Below are 21,079 nucleotides of genomic sequence, written 5' to 3' on the forward strand. Positions count from 1 at the left end.
GGCTCCATAAGATGAAGAAAGCTCTTCAAGGAGCTCCCTGGGCTTGGGGGGACATGCAGAGGCCCAGACAAGGCACTGACCTTGATATAGAGGATTGTCTCAGCCTCCCAGGTTCTAGCATCCTGCAGAGGGAAAGGGGGAGAGTGCTCAGTACCTGGAACTCAGCCTCTTCCTAAGGACCAGGAGATCCTTAGAAAGCTCAGCTCCAGCTTAAGGGAGTGCTGCTCTCAGATACTTGTGATCCCAAATCGATATATACACAAGCTTATCTCTGTCTCTCTCTCTCTCTCTCTCTCTCTCTCTCTCTCTCTCTCTCTCTCTGTCTCTTTCTCTGTCTCACTTTCTCTCTCTGTCTCCGTCTCTCTATCTCTCTCTCTGTCTGTCTGTCTCTGTATCTCTCTGCCCCCCTCTCTCTGTATGTGTGTCTGTCTCTTCCTGTCTCTGTCTGCCTGTCTGTCTCTCTCTCTTTCTCTCTCTCTCTCTCTGTCTCTCTCTGTCTCTCTCTGTCTCTGTCTCTGTCTCTCTCTCTCTCTCTCTCTCTCTCTCTCTCTCTCTGTCTCTCTCTCTCTCTCTCTCTGTGTCTCAGCAGTGATGTAGTTCACTGGATAGAGTGCTGGGCTTGGAGTCAGCAGGGCTTGAGTTCCAATTCAGCCTCAGACATTTAGTAGCTGTGTGACCTCGGGCAACTCACTTAACTTTCTTTGTCTTTGTTTCCTCCTCTTTAAAAATGAGCTGGAGAAGGAAATAGCAGACTATTTTTGCCAAGAAAACTCCTAACAACTGTGCCTATGTATCTGCATATTAATCAGTGTATAAACACATGCACATGTATTTATACATGCACACCTTTACTTCATAAGATCAAAAAGACTTGATTTGGGGTACAACCATCAAGGCTTTCCATAGCTATGTCTAGATGACTTGATTCAGGGCCTCCTTAAACTCTAATGCTTCATTCAAGGAGAAGGAATAGTAGGCATGCCCCAGATCTGAAGAGAGCTGTCATCCCAGCTGACCCTAAAGAAAGCGCTATCTGCCAGACTTTGAGCAACATCCCCCTACACTGAGTTAAGGCTAAGACATATTTCAAGTGAAGACTCACATGACTCTGGGGAGAAACCATTTGACATGAATATACCATGCTAATCACTGAACTTTTCATACAAGACTCTCCATCTCCCTTTTACATTGGCATTGGAGTCAGTAGCACAGGGTTCAAATCTGGTTTCAGTTACTTGTCACTTAACCCTCATTGTCTCACATCAGGACCATTTCCAGTCATCCTGATTCATATCTGGTCACTGGACCCTGATATCTGTGGAGGAGAAAGTGAGACTGATGTCCTAACACAGTCCCTTCCCACTCAAATCCAATTCACATGCTTGTCATAGCATCACCTCCTTGAGGACATAGTCTTCTTTAAGAATGAAGGACAACCATCATCATCACATGACATTACCATGGCTATGCCCTAGACCATAAATGCTCATCTTCACCTCTTAGAATTCCTATTGCCCCTTGAGTCAGTTCAAATACCACCTGGAGGAAGCTTCCTCTGACCCACTCTAGTTCCTTGAACCTTCCCTTCTAAACCAAAAACATCAGTAAGGCCAAAGACTTCTCAAAACAACCAACAATCAAATAGCACTTTGATTTAGCCTCATACAAACCCTATGAGGTGGAAATAAATAAATATTATCACCCCCATCTTAAAGATGAGAAAACTGACTCACGGGCTAAGGAACTACAATAGAAATGTGCTAGAGGCAAGATTTGAACTCAGCTGTATTGACTCCAACTCCAGCCTTTAGACTATATCCCTTGCTGCCTCTTCATTTCGCAGTCATTAAAACATTGATCAAGTCAGTAGAAAGATTACATATTTGTTATTGGTTTTGCTAAGTTGTTTCAGTGACGTCCAAACTTTGTGACTCTATTTGAGGTTTTCTTGAGCAAAGATCCTGGTGTGGTTTGAGATTTCCTTCTCCAGTTCATTTTACAAATGAGGAAACTTAGGCAAACAGGGTTAAATGACTTGCCCAGGGTCACTCAGTAAGACCAGATCTGAATTCAGAAAGTTGAGTTCTCCTTACTTCAGTGCTCTATCTAAACATACTTGTTTAGTGACTCAGCTATATCAATATGAAATAAATAATTCTCAAAAACTTGACTGATAGAAGAAAATTTTGATGAAATTGGCAAGCTCCTTTTAAAATTATTTTAATAAAACCTGAAAGGTTTTATAAAAATAGTATCAGTATTTGACAGAGCTTAAATTCCCTAGTTATACTTTATGCCATTACTTTTCTTGGAATGAAGCAATAGAGACTAAGGAGGCCTAGATTCAGGCCATGTGGGTATTGTTAATGGCCCTGGAGTAAGAAAGACTTCTCTTTCTGGGTTCAAATGTGACCTCAGACTTTTTATCTGTGACCTGGATGAAGTCAATAAGAGTCAATCATTTAAAAATGACTCAAATGACATAGTTATGGGAATCTTTGATGGTGGTAAGACCAAACTAAGTCTTTTTATGTTTAAAAGTGTGTGATCACAGAAAGATGAATAATCTATGAGAAAAGAGTATTGGATTTGAAATTGAGGGAACCTGAGTTCAAAGCTTTTTTATTGGCATGACACTAAGAAAATCACTTCATTTTCCTGAATTTCTCACATAAAATAAGGGAGTCAGACTAGATAGACTCCAAGGTCCCTTTCTGTTTTTGAGTTTGTCATCCTGGGATTCTTCTAAGAAAAAGAAAAAGATAGAAGAGAGATGAAAATCAAGCTAAATAAGATAGCATGAGGGAAAATCATTGGCATTATGCTAATAATAGAGACAGAGCTAAAGAGAGAGAGGAAAATGCTATAAAAATGTGGAATGCCTATGAAAATAATTAGTAATTTACATAAATTGCTTATTATTTATGCATAATTATCATATGGCAGATAATTTTCTTTATCATTAAATATGTCAAATTAACTTTTGTATATTCTATTTAATTATAACATCCAGATTTATTTCCCATCCCTTGTTGTCTACATGATATGGTCATCTGCTCACAATTTTAAAAAAACAGAGAAAAATATTGATAATTGGGGGAACTTAAGAATCTCCACATTTACTAACTAGGGGAAGTTAATGTGAGTATGTGGAAATGAAGACTGGGGAATGAAATCTAGGTTGTCTCCCAAAATATAGAATCTGGTCTGAAAAATTTGAAACCTGGCATTGGATTAAGTTAACATACATTTATTAAGCACCTGTCATTTACAAAGACATTATGTCAAGTGTTGGATCCAAATTCAAACAGTAATTACTCAGGTATCTACTGGTGTCTTTATTTTTCTCCAAGTATCTTCACCTGAAAATCAGTCTTATATATACATGGTCAATCAACCAGTTTTTGTTCTATTGTTTCTTAACTATTCAGCTGCATGAGCATTTATTAAACTCCTCTTATTTGTAAGGTACTATACTAGGTGATGAGGATATAAAGACAAATGAACAAACAAATAGTAGTGAATGTTCTACTCCAACAGTTACTGAAGTCTGAGATATAGTTGGGTTGTCAGGGCAATGAGCAGAGTAATCGATCAAGTATGTTCAATATTGTTTTGTTTTAGTGCCAGAATTCCCAAAAGTGTTTGTAGGAGGAGGAAGTGTTTATATGATCAAAGGTGTAAAGGTTGATAAGATGGTACAGTGGATAGAGTCAGAAAAACCTGACTTCAAATCCAGCCTTAAGTACTTCCTGGCTATGTGACCTTGGGTATGTCACTTAAACTTCCATTTGCCTTAAATTCCTCATCTGAAAAATGAGCTGGAGAAGGAAATAGTCAACTATGCCTGAGTCTTTGCCAAGAAAATCCCATATGGGGTATCAAAAGAGTTAGACACAACTGAAACAACTGAACAAGTACAACAAATAGGTAATCTTTCAACTGATCTGACTAAAGTCTTTTTTGTTTGTTTGTTTGTTTGTTTTGCAAGGCAATGGGGTTAAGCTCAACATCACAGGTAAATATTAAGTGTCTGAGGTTGGATTTGAACTCAGGTCCTCTTGATTCTAGGACCAGTGCTCTCTACCTAGCTGCCCCCTGACCAAAGTCTTAATGACTATGCAATATGAAGAGACAGTATGGATTGTAAAATGGTCATAATATTAGTGCCTAACTCCCAGATTTGTGGTGAGTATCAAATGAGATAATGACTATAAAGTGTTAAGCACAGTCTGGGATACATAGGAGCTGATCAATAAATCCAGTGACCTTATACATCATATTTTTAATCCAAAGTTCTTAACCTAAAATCCATGAACTTTTCTTTATAAAAATTAAATTGATAGTTACTCAGATCAGTTTCCTTTAGAATTCTATGCATTTTATTTTATGTATTATAAAACATTCTAGGAAGTGGTCCATAGGTTTCACCAGAATGCCAAATGATGCATCACATTCAAATATGGCAACATCTTAACAAAAATATTAATAAGCCCTGATCTAATTCATTCCCCCCCCCCCCCAGTTTATAGATGAAGAAACTGAGACTTGGATTAGTTCAATGACCAGATCAAGAACACCCATCTAGTAAGAAGCACAAGTGACATTCAAATGCAATACCTCTAGTACTTTTCCCAGTATTCCACTGGACAAGACTTTTGGAACCTGGAGGAACACTCAAGTTTTTTTCCAGAAAGACTGTCATAAACATAACAAATCAGAGCTCAGAAAACTGAATTGTTCAGGATTCTCTAGTTATGTTGAGTGCATTTCTGGACTGGGTTGAAGTATTATGGCACTGATATTTCCTTTTTTCTCTTTGCAGCATTTTGTTTGCAGATATTGTGGGCTTCACTAGTTTGGCATCCCAGTGTACCGCTCAAGAATTGGTGAAACTTCTGAATGAACTCTTTGGGAAGTTTGATGAATTGGCCACTGTAAGCATATCTCCCCCTCCCCCAAATTCAATTTGAATTGCTTTTTGAATAATAATGTTCTAGGTGAATTACAAACGTTTGAAATAGAAAATAGACTGCTAAGCACTGTTAGACAGTAAGATCCATAAATCATGAATTTTCAGAGCTAAAAAGCTGCATTAATTCTTTTTCTTGGGGCTGAACAATACATTTACTAGACAAGAAATATGCATAAGAACTTTTTCTATATTCTATTCTTGATGTGCATAGAAAAAAAGAATTTATTTTGTGCTGCCTACAATTGATCTTGTGGTAAAGCTATCTGAGAGCAACTAGACTCATGGTAGGTAGGAGGTCTCTGTTGTCATTTATTTGAGAGAAGTTGGAATCAATACAGAAACACCAGCATCCCAAGAGACAGGATAGTTGCTATCCTTTTCCACATTTGTGCTGTGCTTAAGTAAATGTCTCATTGAAATGTGTCTAATTGTCATAAAGACATCACTTTTAATAACTGTGATAATACTTAACTGAAGGGCAAAAGGAGATCCAGTACCATCTTTTCTGAAGGAGATTATTTCTGAAGACAGTTTATTCACTCACTTAAGACATTGAAAAAGTATCTAAAAAGTAGCAAATAAACAGGAAAAGGAGAGTAATGGACTATCAAATTCTTGAAGCTAGAACACTAAAGGCAAAGAGAACCCCTCAATTCCTCCTTCAGAACCTTTTTTCCCCCTAATTTGGACACAATTCTAACAAAATTGGTTCTCTGTTTTCTGTCTCATATCTTATCAGAAGCACTCAATTAGAAAGGGTAAGAAGGAAAGAAAGCAAAGACGACCATACCTAAAAACAGTAAAAATAAAGTGGCAAAGAAAAACTAGAAAGAAAAACAAATTCATATTTAACGCTCTATTCTAATATTAGATTATTTTAGGCCTCAGGTCAATCTCTTGTCTTCTATACAATTTTAGGAAGTTTATATTAAATTAGAACTTAGACTCACAATTGCTGAGCCTCATTTTAGTATAATTTCTAATATTTGGAGAAAAAGTTTGACTCTATGCCTTATTTTATACTTATGTTTATTTCTAGCTAACCCTGGCCTCTTTGTGGGAAGAAAAAACTCAACAAAAACACTTTGGAAAAGAAGCAAAGTATATTAATATGTCTATTAATATATAGGTACTTAAAGAGGGGGTATGGAATAGACCTTGGAACTTTCTTCAGTCCTAGAGAAGGCAGGAACAATAGGTGGCATCAGCCTGAATTTTTTGAATTGAGATCTATATGAGACTTTGTCCCTTTTGTACTATATCTCAGTCCCTAGTCTCTCTTTTTCTTCTTGCAGATTCTTCCTAGGTCATTTCTTGATGTTCTAAGACTTCTTTTCCCTTGTCCAGACCCTCAGACTCTTTTTTTTAGTTCTAAGTCCTAGTTTTCTAGAAGTGTTTCAGGGCTTGACTGAGTGTCTCACTCAATCAGAAAGACTTCCTATTTAACTAAACTGGTATGTTTTTGATTAATTCAAGGTGTCCAGATCAACTGTTCATACCCAAGGTGATTACTTTTTAAATCTTTGACCTTGCACTTATAAGACTTCAAAAAGCAAATGTGAGATTAATTAGTAAAAAGGTTAATGGCAACTGAGAGTCATATTATACACTAACAGTATTATTATTATTATTATTATTATTATTAATAGTAATGATCCTATGTAATTTTAAAAAAGCTGACCATTCACTATCATCTGTTAAGAAGATGAGGATGGGGGTGGTGAAGTCAAGATGGTGGCGTGAAGGCAGCATCTCCGGAGAACTCCGATCCCCCAACCCCCCCAAAAGAAGATGAGGATATGCTTAATAAAATAAATTATATTAGAATGCAAACTTGGGGGGGAGTGACCACACCCTACTTTAAGTATAATTGGTGCTATGTAACATTTTATCCATCACTTTCTTATATGAGGTGATCAATAAAATAATAAAGAAAACTTTGATATATGGCATTTGCCAATTTCTAAAGTTTAAAATCTTTGAAAATTTAACAATCAGGTCTCATAAACTGTTTTAAGCTAGTGGCAGCACACTTATTTCCATTCTATTTGTAGAGTCTAAAAACATGCAAGATTGTTAAATGCAATATTGTTAGTGAATGAAAGGTATCAAAATGTAATGACAGTCTTTTTGGAATTTTAGAAATAATCTCCCTCAATAATTATTGTTTTTAAATGATGAATCATGGAAGTAAATAGCTTTTATTCATTTATACATTTATGCATTTATACAGTTTTTTATTCAGTAATACTATCTAAATAAATGAGATGAATTGTACGAGAGATTAAAAATAACTTATGGGGGAAAACACTTACTTATGACAGTTGTGAAGCAAAGGTATAAGAAACAAAATAAAGGAAAATAATGGATTTATAGAATAGACAAGTTAGGATACAGTTGTTTTCCTTACACAAAAAAGGATTCTTTAAAAAAATTCAATACACAGTTTCTTTGAGTAGTAACTTCCCTAAAGCATTTCAAGAAAATACAGTTTGAAATAAATATTCAAACCCATTATGTAGACACTGTGAGTGACAGCAAAGAAAAAGTATAAAATGCAATCTATTTTTAGCCTTTTGAGGAAGATAAGGCTAAACCAGCTGAAACAATTGATTAAACACTATGTTGCCTTGATAATGGAATGATGAGGAAGTATAGTGGGAGTTCAAAGAAGGAATAAGTCACTTCAAGCTAAAGGGAGGAAACCTTCGTTGGAGTTGATCTTGAAAAATAGGTAATATTTGGCTAGATGGAATACTGATGTTCTGTCACTGGCATGGGGAGCAACAGTAGGAGTAAAGTTAGGGAAGACAGGAATAAATCTATTCAGAGATTAGCACTGAAAGGGAGGCTAACATTGTCAACAAATGAAAGCATGAAAGGATAAAGATTATTGGGATGCCTGGCCAAGCATTTTTTACTTTTGCTCTATGGGTAGTCATTACAGTTAGTAAGGCAGGGCTATGCCATAATTTAATTCAGTGAATATTTATTGAACACCTACTCTGTATGAATCTCTACCATATGCAAAAAGATATAAAACCTGGTTCCCACTCTTATGAACAATGATAGGCAGCAGGATCACACATACACACAAACACACACACACACATATGTGAAAACACTTATATCAATGACTAAAAGCCACAAAAAGGATGTAAGTGAAACAGTAATACTAAATGCTAAAATTCAAGAAAAGAAAAATAATTTTAAATTAGCAATGAAAATGATAATTGAGGAACATTAATCTGGGAGTAATCAATGAGAAGGATTGTGGTAAACAGTAAGGCTCATTAGTAGACATATATGGTAAAAATTTCATGGTGAAGACTTGGAAGTGACAGTAATTGGCATGCAGAAGAAGGTTGGATGTTACAAAGGAAGACTATTGACAGATCTTGGGAATAGATATGATATGAGACCATGAGAGAACTGATAGAGTTAAAAACTTCAATGCTTAGGTGAATGGTGACTAGTAAAATGATTATGACATTGATAGAGGATGAAATTAGGATGTGGTCCTGGTTTTTAATAGGAATGGGTTGTTTAATTTGAAACATGAGGACTTTGAGGGTCATGGAATATGAAAGCAGAAATGATTAGTGGGTGTCTTACTATAAGTGAAGTTTGATGAAACTCTAGATTCCAAAGGGAACCAGAAGGAAATAGAATGCATTGCAAGGCAGAGTCAGAGAAAAAATAAACAAGACTTCTTTATTGAAAAGAAATACAGGGGCAGCTAGGTGATACAGTGGATAAAGCACTGGCCCTGGAGTCAGGAATACCTGGGTTCAAATCCGGTCTCAGACACTTAATAATTACCTAGCTGGGTGGCCTTGGGCAAGCCACTTAACCCCATTTACCTTGCAAAAACCTAAAAAAAAAAGAAATACCATAAAAATGGGCAGTTAGATGATAGGGACCTCAGGTAGAATTGAACACAATGGAACTGGTAAAATCCAGGGAGTCTTGATATAAGGTTCATATCTGGGGCAAGTAAATGAGGGCAGGGGAGAAGCAGGGAGCCTAGATCAAGGAGTGATGCCAATTCATTATGGGGGAGAATATTTGAAGAACTGGCCACTAGTTGATATTCAATGTCCTGGGCTGCATGAAAGGGAACTTTCCTGAAAAACTGCAGGTCTTACTTTAACAGCATGTTTCAGGGGATGTGAACCTCCCTGGGGGATATCTTCATTCAGTCAAGTGAGGGAGTCTACTGGGGGTCCTTACATTGAGCAAATGGGAAGAGGACTAGAACATGAGGTCAGAGTGAGAAATAGGGTGTATCTTGGGGAGAGAGCAATGAATTTAGTCACAGAGGCCTGTTGATAACTGTTGCCTTTGAGCTAGCTAATTTGCCTCCAAGTGAAGGGTTGGACTAGCCTATTTCTTAGATCCTTTACAGCTTTACATTCTATGATTCTACATAGATTTGGGAGTCATCTACACTTGAGATGTGGTCTCAATGAGAAAGTACAGAGATGGAGCAGAGCTGTGGGTTCTCCTATTACTTTTCCTAAAAGTTGTATAACAAAAAGAAAGAAGAATTGGGATGGTCACTAGAGGGTGCTGCAAGGCCAAGGAAATATTTGTTTTTGTTGAGTCAAAGTGGAAAAGCCCCAGAAATAAATTGATTGTTGATGGTAAAGAGTACGTGATGAAGAAGCAGATGCTAGAGGAAATGATGAAGAAGCAGATACCAGTGGTCTGGGATTGAGAGTAGAGGGGGAATGCTTAGCTTTAGAAAAGATGAAAAATGTATCACATTTATAAAACACATTACAAATGTTAAAGTGATATTTGTTATCATCATCACCATCATCATTTCATAACTACTTTTTAAACTACTCTTATTCTTATCTTCCTTTGAAACTAGAGACAAGCTAAGTTGAAAGAAACAAAAGGAAGATGAAGGAAATTTGTTTCTGAAAGCATCTGTAGAGAAGTCAGAATATTGGATTATGATTTTGTTTTGTTTTGTACCTTGTCTTTTTTAAATATTTATTTTTCCAGCTCCATACAAAGATAGTTTTCAAAAATCATTTTTGTAAGGTTTTGAGTTTCATATTTTTCTCCCTCCCTCCTTCCTACCCCTAATAGAAAGCAATCTAAACAGTGTGTGTGTGTGTGTGTGTGTGTGTGTGTGTGTGTGTGTGTGTGTGTGTATGAAATCATTAGAAGAATTCATTCAAAAAAAGGAAAACCATGAGGGGGAAACTATAATACATAAAACAAATTTTAAAAATTGAAATCTTAATATATCTGGACTTATGTGCTGGAAGAGTGAACAATAGAGCAAAGAGTTCACATTCTAGTGAAGAAGATAGCATTTTACTTATAATTATATATACCCAAGATTCTATGCTGTATAAATGGAAAGAAGTATGAGAGGTCAGGGAGGAAAAAAGGAAAATGGAGAAAGACCTCTTTTAGAAGGTGGAATCTGAACTGAGTCTTGAAGGAAGCCAGGAGAAAAAAGAGTCCTAAAAGACCATCTTGTTGGACTTCTTCATTTTATAAATGGGGAATTGGAAGGCCAGAGAAATTAACTGATTTTCCCAAGGACACGTAAGGACAAAATGACAGAGTCTAAATTTGAATCAAGTTTCTCTGACTCTAAGCTATTTTTCAAATATATAGCATTTCTCTAGTCAAAAGATTGCTTTCCACACAAAAATCCTATGAACAATGCAAGTAGTACTAGATGTTGTGATGACTCTTGTCTTTTTCCTTCTGGAAAGCCACAAGAAAGGGGTCTTACCAGATCAAGAATTCTGAAAATTTTATATATCATGGGCCTCTCTATCTATCTTAAAGAAATCCATAAAGGCTCCTTCTCATAATGATGTCTATAAATGTAGTCAAATCAAATACATAGTTTTACAAGGGAATTTGAAATCGTTATCTATCTATACATATATGTCAATATAGTGTGTTTATATGTATATATATAAATATGTATATATATGTATATATTTTTACACATACAGTGTATATGTTTGTGTATTTCTCATATCTTGGATTAAGAACTCTTGGATCCTTTGCCAATAGAAAATGAGCTGTTCTGTTCCCATCCCCCATTCTTTCTATGTCACAGGCTTATTTTTCCCCAAACATACATTTATTTCTCTGATGCAGTCCTTTGTACTTATCTTACACAGCCCCTTATTTTTATTGGTTCTGCCAGCTCACACCCAAAATACAACTCTGCTCTACCTTTTGGATGATGCTCAATTCCATTTCATTATAGAATGTGGCATTCCATGAATCATCATCCAATAATGTTACTAGAAGAATTTTAGTGTTAAAAATATTGTTTCAGGCAGTAGTATCTTCAGATCAACAAAAGAACTATTCACTATCCCAAAGGAAATCTAGAAAATTATTCTTCTGTTTATTTTTGGGTATATTTTCAGTCTTTAAAATAAGTGAGCAAAGTCCATCCTCCATGATTAACACTATTCCATTAACTTATGTCATTTGAATTCTTAAACTACTTATTTCTCTCTTGTAATATTTCTCTCATACTTTTGGATGCCTTGTCTTTCTCTTATGACCTATGTTTCCTAACAGTCCCTTTGTGAAATTGAGCCCTACTTCATTTGCAAGTATAGCTTTACTTCTGTCAGATAGTAAATTTTTCTTTTTGTCTAGTTTTCATACTCTATAGATGCACATGTAGGGATGCAAGGGACTAATGTAGGCTGGAAAGTAATAGATTCACAAAGAAAGAACATTCCTTGAAGGTAAGGGGAATGGTCCATAAAAGATATCTAAGCAGATCAACAGGCCTAACTCAAAAATCTCAAATTCCCAAGGGCAAATGACCCATAGGACAAAAAATTTTGGACCGAGTCCATGAGGGAAAAGTCTGAAGTAGCAGGAAAGTTCATGTAGAAAAAGTCTAGTATAATACACCATAGTGTGGTAAGGATTAAGGGTCTACCATTCCCTATTGTCTTAAAAGAGAAATCTCCTCAAGCTTGTATTCTTTCATGGTGATGGGATCCTTGCAACTTTCACTGTCGGATGAATGGGTGAATGAATATATGAATGAAGAAACTCTTATGAAGTGCTTTTCTATGTGTAAAGCATTATGCTATGTTCTATTCTATTCTACATTTCTATTGCAATTAGAAAAATAAAATAGTGTCTATTCTTAAAGAGCTCACATTCCATTATAGGATACAACTCATATGTTAGTTTTTTTTTATCTGCAAGTCAGATGGTCCTATAGAACTATTATGGTGGAATAGAGATACTGAGTAGATAACATCCTTATAACAATTTATTTAACAATACATGCAGTTGTAGAAATAAAGTTGAATTATGCTCTTGGTTGAATAAGGATCTAGAACCTTAATTTTTACTTTTATTATTTAACTGAAGGAATTGAAAAAAAAACAAGGATTGAGATACTTGATTTTTTTTTATTGGTGGAAGGGATAGGGATGAGTTGAGAGGTGAAGAGTAGGCTTGCAATTTTCCGGTTTTATGACTTTCCCATGATCAGATGACTTACAAAAAATTGGAACTTCCTAAAATGACATATAAAAGCAAACAGGAGTCACTTGTGTAATTTGGTTTTTTTAACTTTCTTCCCTCCTGCCCTGCGCACCCCCCACCCCCACCCCCAACCAGGGCAATCAGACTTAAATGTCTTGTCCAGTCTGAAGACAGATTTTAACTGATGTCCTCCTGACTCCAAGGTTGGTGCTATCTAATGTGCTATCTAGTTGTTCCTCTCAAGTTATTTTTAATGTAATGCCTAATGCTTCCCCTCCCCCACCTTTGATCCTGAGGGTTTTCATTTGCTAGGATCACTTAATTAAATATTTTATGTATTAGAACTTTCTGGTCAGAATGATAGTTTTCCTTAAAGAAACATCAAAGGGGTGGAATGAGAGGAACAAAAAGCATAAGTACAGTCATAATTTCATGTATCACCTAAGGAAATGAAATATGTTATATAGACTCTATAAGTAAACCAAGTTAGACTCCAGATCAAACTACTTTTTTTTAGTTGATCATCAAATTATGTTGCTTTTATTGTGTACAATGTTCTGGTTCTGCTCACTTTATTCAACATCAGTTCATGTAAGTTTTTCTATTTTTTCTGAAATTTTACCTGCTCATCATTTCTTTTTTTTAATTTTATTTTTTAATTCTCATTTTGTACAAATTTTTTTTACATTAATAAAATATTCTTAAGAGTAAACAAAATACCCCTCCCCCCATGAATATAGACTTGCTTGGGTGATAAAGTAAAGGGGAGAGAAAAAAAATTAAAATTAAACAAAGAATAACAGTAATAATTATAGGTATGGCCAGGTGGTGCAATGGACAGAGCACCAGCCCTGGAGCCATGAGCATCTGAGCCCACAACCAGGCCCTTAGACCCAACAATCACCCAGCCGTGTGACATGCAAGCCACCCGATCCCCACTGCCCTGCAAAAACCTAAAAGAAGAAAAAAAAAGACCCAAAATAAAATAAAATAGTAATAATAGTATGGGTGGCTGGGTGGCAGACAGACCATTGGCCCTTGAGTCAGGAGCACCTGGTTCCAAATCCAGCCCCAGACACCTAAAGATTACCCTGCTATGTGGCCCCAGGCAGGCCACCCAGCCCCATTTGCCCTGCACCCTCCCCCAAATAATAATAATAATAAATGTGCTTCAGTCTTTGTTCCAACACCAACAACTCTGTCATGGGTAGATCGCATTCTTTATGATAAGTCCATCGCAAAAGTTACTTCCATATTTTTCCAACGTTGCCATTGCTGATCGCAACTCCCTCCTTTCTTATTTCTCCACTACCATGTACTATATTTTCTCTCTCCTTTCACTCTGACTCTGTTGTAGGGTTGCTGAGTGGCACAGCAGACAGATCCCTGGTCCTGGGGCCAAGAAGCCCTGAGCTCCCATACCACCCCTTAGGCCCAGAATCCACCTGTCCCTATGGTCCTAGACAGGCCTTCCATTCCCAGCCCCTTGCAAGAAGTAATAAAGAAAATGTGTTATATCTGACCACTCTCCCCTCATGGTCCATCCTCTCCTCCTTTATTCACATCCCCACCCCTTCCCCCTGCTCCCCCCTCCTTCTTACTCCAGATGTCTATACCCCATTGAGTATATATGCTGTTTCCTCTCCTAGCCACCTCTGATGAGAGTGAAGGTTCCCTCATTCCCCCTTGCCTCCCCCCTTCCATATCATTGCAATAGCTCATTGTAATAAAAAAAATCTTATTGTATGAAATATCTTGGCCTATTCTCCCTCTCCTTTTTCTTTCTCCCATTACATTTCCCTTTTTTTTCTATTGACTCCATTTTTACAGCATATTTTATCTTCGAATTCAGCTTTCTCCTGTGCTTCAACTATAAAAGCTCCCTCTACCTGCTCTATTAACTGAGAAGGTTCATATGAGTATTATCAGTGTCATTTTTCAATGCAGGAATACATGCAGTTCATCCTCATTAAGTCCCTCATATTTCCCCCCTCTCCTCCACTCTCCGTGCTTCACCTGAGTCCTGTATCTGAAGATCAAACCTTCTGTTCAGCTCTGGACATTCCAAAAGGAACATTTGAAATTCCCCTGGTTCATTGAAAGTCCATCTTTTTCCCTGGAAGAGGACATTCAGCCTTGCTGGGTAGTTCATCCTTGGCTGCATTCTAAGCTCTTTTGCCTTCCGGTATATTATATTCCAAGCCCTACGAGCTTCCAATGTAGTTGCTGCTAAGTCCTGTGTGATCCTGACTGTAGCTACATGATATTTGAACTGTGTCCTTCTGGCTGCTTGTAATATTTTCTCTTTGACTTGGGAGTTCTGGAACTTGGCTATAATATTCCTAGGGGTTGGATTTTTGGGATCTCTTTCTCCGGGGGATCGGTGGATTCTCTCCATTTCTATTTTGCCCTCTGCTTCTAGAATATCAGGGCCATTTTCCTGTAGTAATTCTTTGAAAATGATGTCAAGGCTCTTTTCCTGATCATGACTTTCAGGTATTCCAATAATTTTTAAATTATCTTTCCTAAGTCTATTTTCCATATCAGTTGTTTTTTCAATGAGATCTTTCATATTTTCTTCTAATTTTTCATTTTTTTGGTTTTGAAGTATTGATTCCTGACTTCTGGTAAATTCATCAATCTCCCTGAATTCTATTCTTTGTCTGAAGGATTTGTTCTCCTCAGAGAGTTTTCTTATCTCTTTTCCCATCTGGCCAATTTTGCTTTTTAAGGCATTCTTCTCCTCAGTAACTTTTTGAACTGTTTTGTCCATTTGACCTAAGCTGGTTTTTAGCATGCTATTTTCTTCAGCATTTTTTTGGATTTCCTTGATGAAGCTGCTGACTTCATTTTCATGTTTTTCCTGCATCTCTCTCCTTTCTTTTCCCAGTTTTTCTTCCAACTCCCTCATTTGATTTTGAAAGTCTTTTTTGAGCTCTATCACAGCCTGAACCCAATTTCTGTTTTGCTTGGAGTCTTTAGATGCAGGAGCTTGTGCTTCCTCATCTTCAGACTGAGTATTTTGATCCTTCTTGGGATCATGCCCAAAATATTTCTCAATGATCTTCCTCTTATTTCTCTGCTTGCTCATTTTCCCAGCCTGAGCCTGGTTTTGGGGTGCTTCCTGAGCTTTTGGGACACTCCCACAAGTGTCTCAGTGTGTGAGACTCTGTCCTCCCTCCTGGTCTGTGAACGACCATAAGCGCCCCCCTCTGCTACGGGGCTGAGGTGGGGGGGGGGGCCCTGCTGTTCTGTGGTGGGGCCTAGACTGCGATCAGGATTTGAATGTGGTCAGAGTCCCAGAGTCCTGTTCCAGGGGCAGAGGAGAGAGCTCTCCAGTCTCTCTCTCTTCACTCCCCTCCCTCAGCTCAATGGGCTCATGCCCTGGAGGCTCCTGCTTACTGGCTCTGCCTGCTTCTGTTTCAGGATCTGGGCTGCTATCTGTATGCCCTGAGGGCTGGGCTCCTCATGCTCGCTCTGGCAGAGGTCCCCGTTGTTCCCCCACTTTGTGCCCGGTGCTCCCCGAGGTGCAGCTCAGGAGACTCCCCCCGGCTGCTGTGAGCCGTGGCTCCCAGCGCCCTGGGGCTGCCTCCGGGAGGCTGAAGTTCTTTCACTCTGGCTGGCCACCCCTCTGACCCCGGGGAGCAGAACCTTTCTGCTTTTTTCCAGGTTACCTTGAGTAGGAAAACTGCCTCAATGGGTCCCTTTGTGGGTTCTGTCTCTCAAAAGTTTAGTTAGAGTCCTTAGTTTCACGTTTTATCAGAGAACGCCTAAGACTTGATCCCTTCTTGTTGCCATCTTGGCTCTCCAAACTACTTTTGAGAGAGGAGATTTATATGTCACCAAAGTGACCAAGAAAACTCAGCAAGCATAAAACACCATGAATACAAAAAATCAAAACAAGACAATAATGATCATCTTTATTAAACAATATCGAGTCTCCTTGCAACTTCTTAACTCATTTCCAATGTCCATCTAATCAACACATTTCATCTTGAATCCCATATGTTCTGGATAATAGTTTGGTGCTTGGACATTCTGGAGTTCATTCATAGGGCAGTTCTGAAGGTTGGTACCTTCTAGTCATTTGTAGACAGTCCTAGGTAATTCTGCTAAAAATCTTCCATAACAAGACTCAATACAATTCAGCACTACCGCCTAAAATTGGTTTTCCAATAACAAGTTCATTTGGTGAAAGCCAGCTTCAAGCCTTATGGTTTTGATCCTATTAATAACAACTACAAGAACATCAAATTAGAAACCCATAATTCAGTTGAAACTTCAGAGAATTTCATTTTTCATAAACCACTTCCTATTTCTTTGCATAAATCCTGTACCTGATATGGGTACTGTCATTAAGAGGCTGAAGGAAGAATCTTAAAAAAGAAAAAAAGATTTATAAGAGCTGAGACTTAAAAATGAACCCTTCTGGCTTTTAAAATGATCAGACAGAGATTTCAAAAATGGGAAAATAATTTCACTTTCTTTACAATTATCTATTCAGTTTTATCCATAAAATCCTTGATCCAATTTGAAGAACTTATTAGTAAATATATATTTAGGGCCTATATATGGAAATATTTGGAAACAAATGGAATGTAGTTTGTTGTTTAATAAGTTAATCTTATCCAGCTTTTTTTTTTAAAACCATATTAAGGATTTTCTTGGCAAAGATACTGGAGTAGCTGCCACTTTCTTCTCCAGTTTATTTAACAGATGAGAAAGTTGAGGGAAACAAGTTTAAGTCATTTGCCCAGTTAGTTATACAGCTAGTAAGTGTCTGGGGGTCAGATTTTGAACTTGAGAAGATGGATCTTCCTGACTCCAGGTCAACAGTTTTCAATCCCATGAAAACCTCAGTCTCACATTGCCATTCCCTGTTTTGGAAACTGAGATGTCCTAAATGTAGGAACATGCCCTTCAAATGCTCCTCCCAAAACCACCCAAATAATTCATGTTGCATAGATACTTCCGAGCGTTTCTATTTGATGAATGGTATAATTTGATAGAGTATTTGTCTATTTGAAATTGTGAAGTCACTTCTCTAAAAGTTTCTTAAATCAGTATCAGTGGGATATTTATTCTCAAACCTCTTTCCCAAATTCCAAACCTTTTACTTTCAACCCTCCATCCACACTGTTATTGCAAACAAATTTTTCCTAACTCCAGCTTTTCTACTCATTCTCCTCTCATCTGCTATGTGCTTAATTCTTTTTCTCTTTTCCTTTTAAATCCCTCCAGTGGTCTTGATTAAAACCCACTAACTTTGCAAGTAATCTTTCATTTTATACTCTGATTATCTTTACCCTCACTATTTTCGTAAGTTCATCTCATCTTATTTTTATTTTCCCTTAAAACAAATTCTTCAGAGTGCTATCTCAAAACTCAGCAGGCTATACTCTAAAACTCAGTATTTAGAAAACAGGCAAACTACACCTTGGAAATTTATGGGAGAAAACAAACATTGCAGTCACAAATTTAGTCGCTAGTTTACAATATTATGAATAACTGTAGACTAGAGGAAAAAATTACCTTCCCTTTTTATCTATTTTTAAATCTTTTTTTAAAATCTGATTTTTTAAAATTGGAGATCTATAATCTCCTATCTTTTGAAGATTTTGAAAGTTCCTTTGAAAAGTTTTCATTCTTTGTACCCTTCTTTTTTTGATTAGGCCACAGAAAGATATTAGTTTGTTTTTACCAAGACACAAAACACAAACAACACGAAATAGTCCTATAGTTGTACTTGCTGGTGAAATTTTCCATTTTATTTCCCACTTAAAATTTAATCAAAAAGTCAGTGTGGTTAGTTTTCTAAAAGCTATCCCCAAACCTTTAGCCTGCACTAATTTAAAATCCCTTCTTCAGAACAAATTTGGGACCTGTTGAAATTCTTACATACCTTAGATCAATTTTTGCATAATCTGAGAGCTCTATTTGTCATTAATCCCTTCTGAATAGGAAGCTTCCCCTGAGCCCAGGTCAATAAGAATTTATCTAATAGGGTATCGGTTGACTTATTGGAGTTAGTACCTATGGTACCCTTGTCAGGGGCTAATCATCTGAATATGGTTTGGGAGGAAGTGGAGGTCTGGGCATGGATGGTTGTTTGCCAAGGAAGTTCATCAACAGAGATCACATCATAGTAACCTAGGGTGTTCTTTCATTGAAGGCTCACAGTCTCAGTCCCTTCTGGGAACTATAACAGTTATGGTGGAATTAAGACATAGAGTTGTTATATCCAGGCAATTATTTATTTAGCAATGCATGTGGTTTCAGAAACAAATTGGGTTCAGGGCTCTCAGGATTACAAGGACCCAGAATCTTGGTTTCTAGTTACTATATGATTGAAGGGAGTGGAAAAGCGGGAATATAGAGATTGAGATGTCTGATTTCTTCTTGTTGGAGGGGATTGGTAGAACTGAGGAAAAGGGGGGGGGTCAAGACTTTTCTGTTGTGTGACTTTCCTGTGATCAGGTGACTTGAAAGAAGTTAGAATTTAGCTTCACAAAATGGTAGATAAAGGCAAAATGGAAATACTCATGCTATTTTAAAAGTGATAGTCTTGAGAGTGCAGTGGCAAAGTTGATAAGTAATTGCTTATCTTTAATGTCATTCACATATCTCCCAAAGGGAATGCTTCTCAGATCAAAAGCATTGGTCTTCCCAAATCTTTTGAGCCAGGAATGAGGATGTTTCCATAGGGATCTCAGGAAAAACAATGATCAAAGTATGTATGTGTGGGGGAGGAGGGGTAGCTCAAATTGCCTGGCATATGCTGACCCCCTGTCTCTTACCCCCATGATACCTCACTATGGCCATGCAACTAAGAACTCATAACTAATTCAAAGCACCATTAACCCATTCAAAGACATATTCAGGGTTAACTATTTTTTTAGGTTTTTTTGCAAGGCAAATGGGGTTAAGTGGCTTGCCCAAGGCCACACAGTTAGGTAATTATTAAGTGTCTGAGGCCTGATCTGAACTCAGGTACTACTGACTCCAGGGCTCCTGCTCTATCCACTTTGACATCTAGCTGCCCTCCCACCTTTGAGGACCCTACCCCCAGGGTTAACTTTGAAAGACTGTGACCCACCTTACTTGTTTATCTTACTCTGGGTAGTTAATGAAAAGAAGATAAAGTTTGAAATAGAGATAGCTCAACTTTGATTTTGATCAATTGGTTTTATTGTTGTTACATGAATTTCCTTATGACTATACTTAAAAAACAATTTCATAAAAATACACTGCAGTTACACAACTGAATGCTATCAACAGACAGCCTGCAGGCTACAGATTCTCATGATGTTCACCACAACCCAATTTTACATGAATCAATTGTCACACTGTGATTTTCCTAGAGCCCTATCCCATACCACTGTAGTTAGTCTGGCCTAAGGTTAACTAATGATAAGTCATAAAAAGAGTCACTTTTCATCAGGAAAATATAAGATTTTTTTTTCCAATTTACATATGATTCAGGAAGCCTTTAGGCTTCCTGAAATTTCTATTAAGAATTCCAGCTGTCCCAGTAGTAATATTCTAAAACTATCATTTTGGTAATGGTATATACCTTCATTTTGGGGGGTGATTTTTTTTTATATGACAATGACTCAGTTGCTTATTTTTCCTTCTTCTAAGGGACTTTGGTTTTGTTTCCAAGTAACTATTTTTAATTAGTAAATAATTGCTATGAACTCTCCAAGATAAAGACAATCTACCTGTTCTTTTTTTTTTGATGTTTCTTTTATATTTCTTTACAAAAACAAAATTTTCACCCCCCGATGACTTCTCCACCTCAGTTTCTAGTATAATCCTTTCTTGTAACAATGAAGTGCTGTTAAACAACTATCTAGCATATTGGCAATGCTTGACAACATCTGCCTCATTTTGTATCCATGACCCTAGTCCATTATCTTTCTGGTAACAGGAGTGAGTGAAAAGAAGATTGATTCATTGGCTTGAGAGCAGAAGAGTAGTAGCTTTGTCCAGGAGGAAGTTATGAAAAGGGTACCAGCTAGCAAAAAAGCGGCTTCATGTGTTACATATTCTTTCTGCAAGAGCAAAGGAAATCAAATTTTATTGTAAGTTGCTCCAGGCAAATGGATTTCAACATTTATGGATCTCTTTTTATAAAGTTTCTATAAGTGTGTGCCCATTTTTCTTCCTCTTTATTTATTGTTGAGAGAACAGGATCCAGATTTATGGGTGGACTGTTGATTGATTCATCTTAAATTTTCCTGTAATAAAGTAGTGACTTTTGATTATTGTTGTTTTTTCATTTGGCTGAGTAAATGTGACTATAATCTTTTTTGCATCATAATTAATTAAAATGTTATAGTTACTAGAATAATGGTGAGAGTTGCATGTAATTTTGGGGGATTCAAGAGATAAAGGGGCAAGTAGCAATGGTAATTCCTTCTCTTCCCCCCAGTCCCATAACAGTGTTATTTAGAAAATACTGATATTTTGATGTATAGCAACATAGTGATGGTGCTTCCTTGGGCTGATTGGGAGTAAACGAGTCAGCCAAAAGAATAAGAACAGAGATCCAATCTATGCTTGAATATACTTTCTTTTCACATACCCTCCACC

General features: G+C 37.1%; 1 protein-coding gene across 2 annotated transcripts in view; it reads left to right on the plus strand.

Moving 5' to 3' along the window:
* The window catches only part of ADCY1 (adenylate cyclase 1), a 370,465-nt gene that overhangs the window by 181,979 nt on the left and 167,407 nt on the right, over positions 1-21,079 (plus strand). For both annotated transcript variants that reach the window (XR_012470935.1, XM_074198240.1), the window contains exon 4: positions 4,826-4,937. Coding sequence is in view for 1 of the 2 variants with exons in the window: in XM_074198240.1 (XP_074054341.1) it covers positions 4,826-4,937 (112 nt within the window). In the remaining variant the exon portion in view is untranslated. The remainder of the gene's footprint in view (positions 1-4,825; positions 4,938-21,079) is intronic.

This window comes from Macrotis lagotis, chromosome 8, assembly GCF_037893015.1.
Source record: "Macrotis lagotis isolate mMagLag1 chromosome 8, bilby.v1.9.chrom.fasta, whole genome shotgun sequence".
Lineage (NCBI taxonomy): Eukaryota > Metazoa > Chordata > Mammalia > Peramelemorphia > Peramelidae > Macrotis > Macrotis lagotis.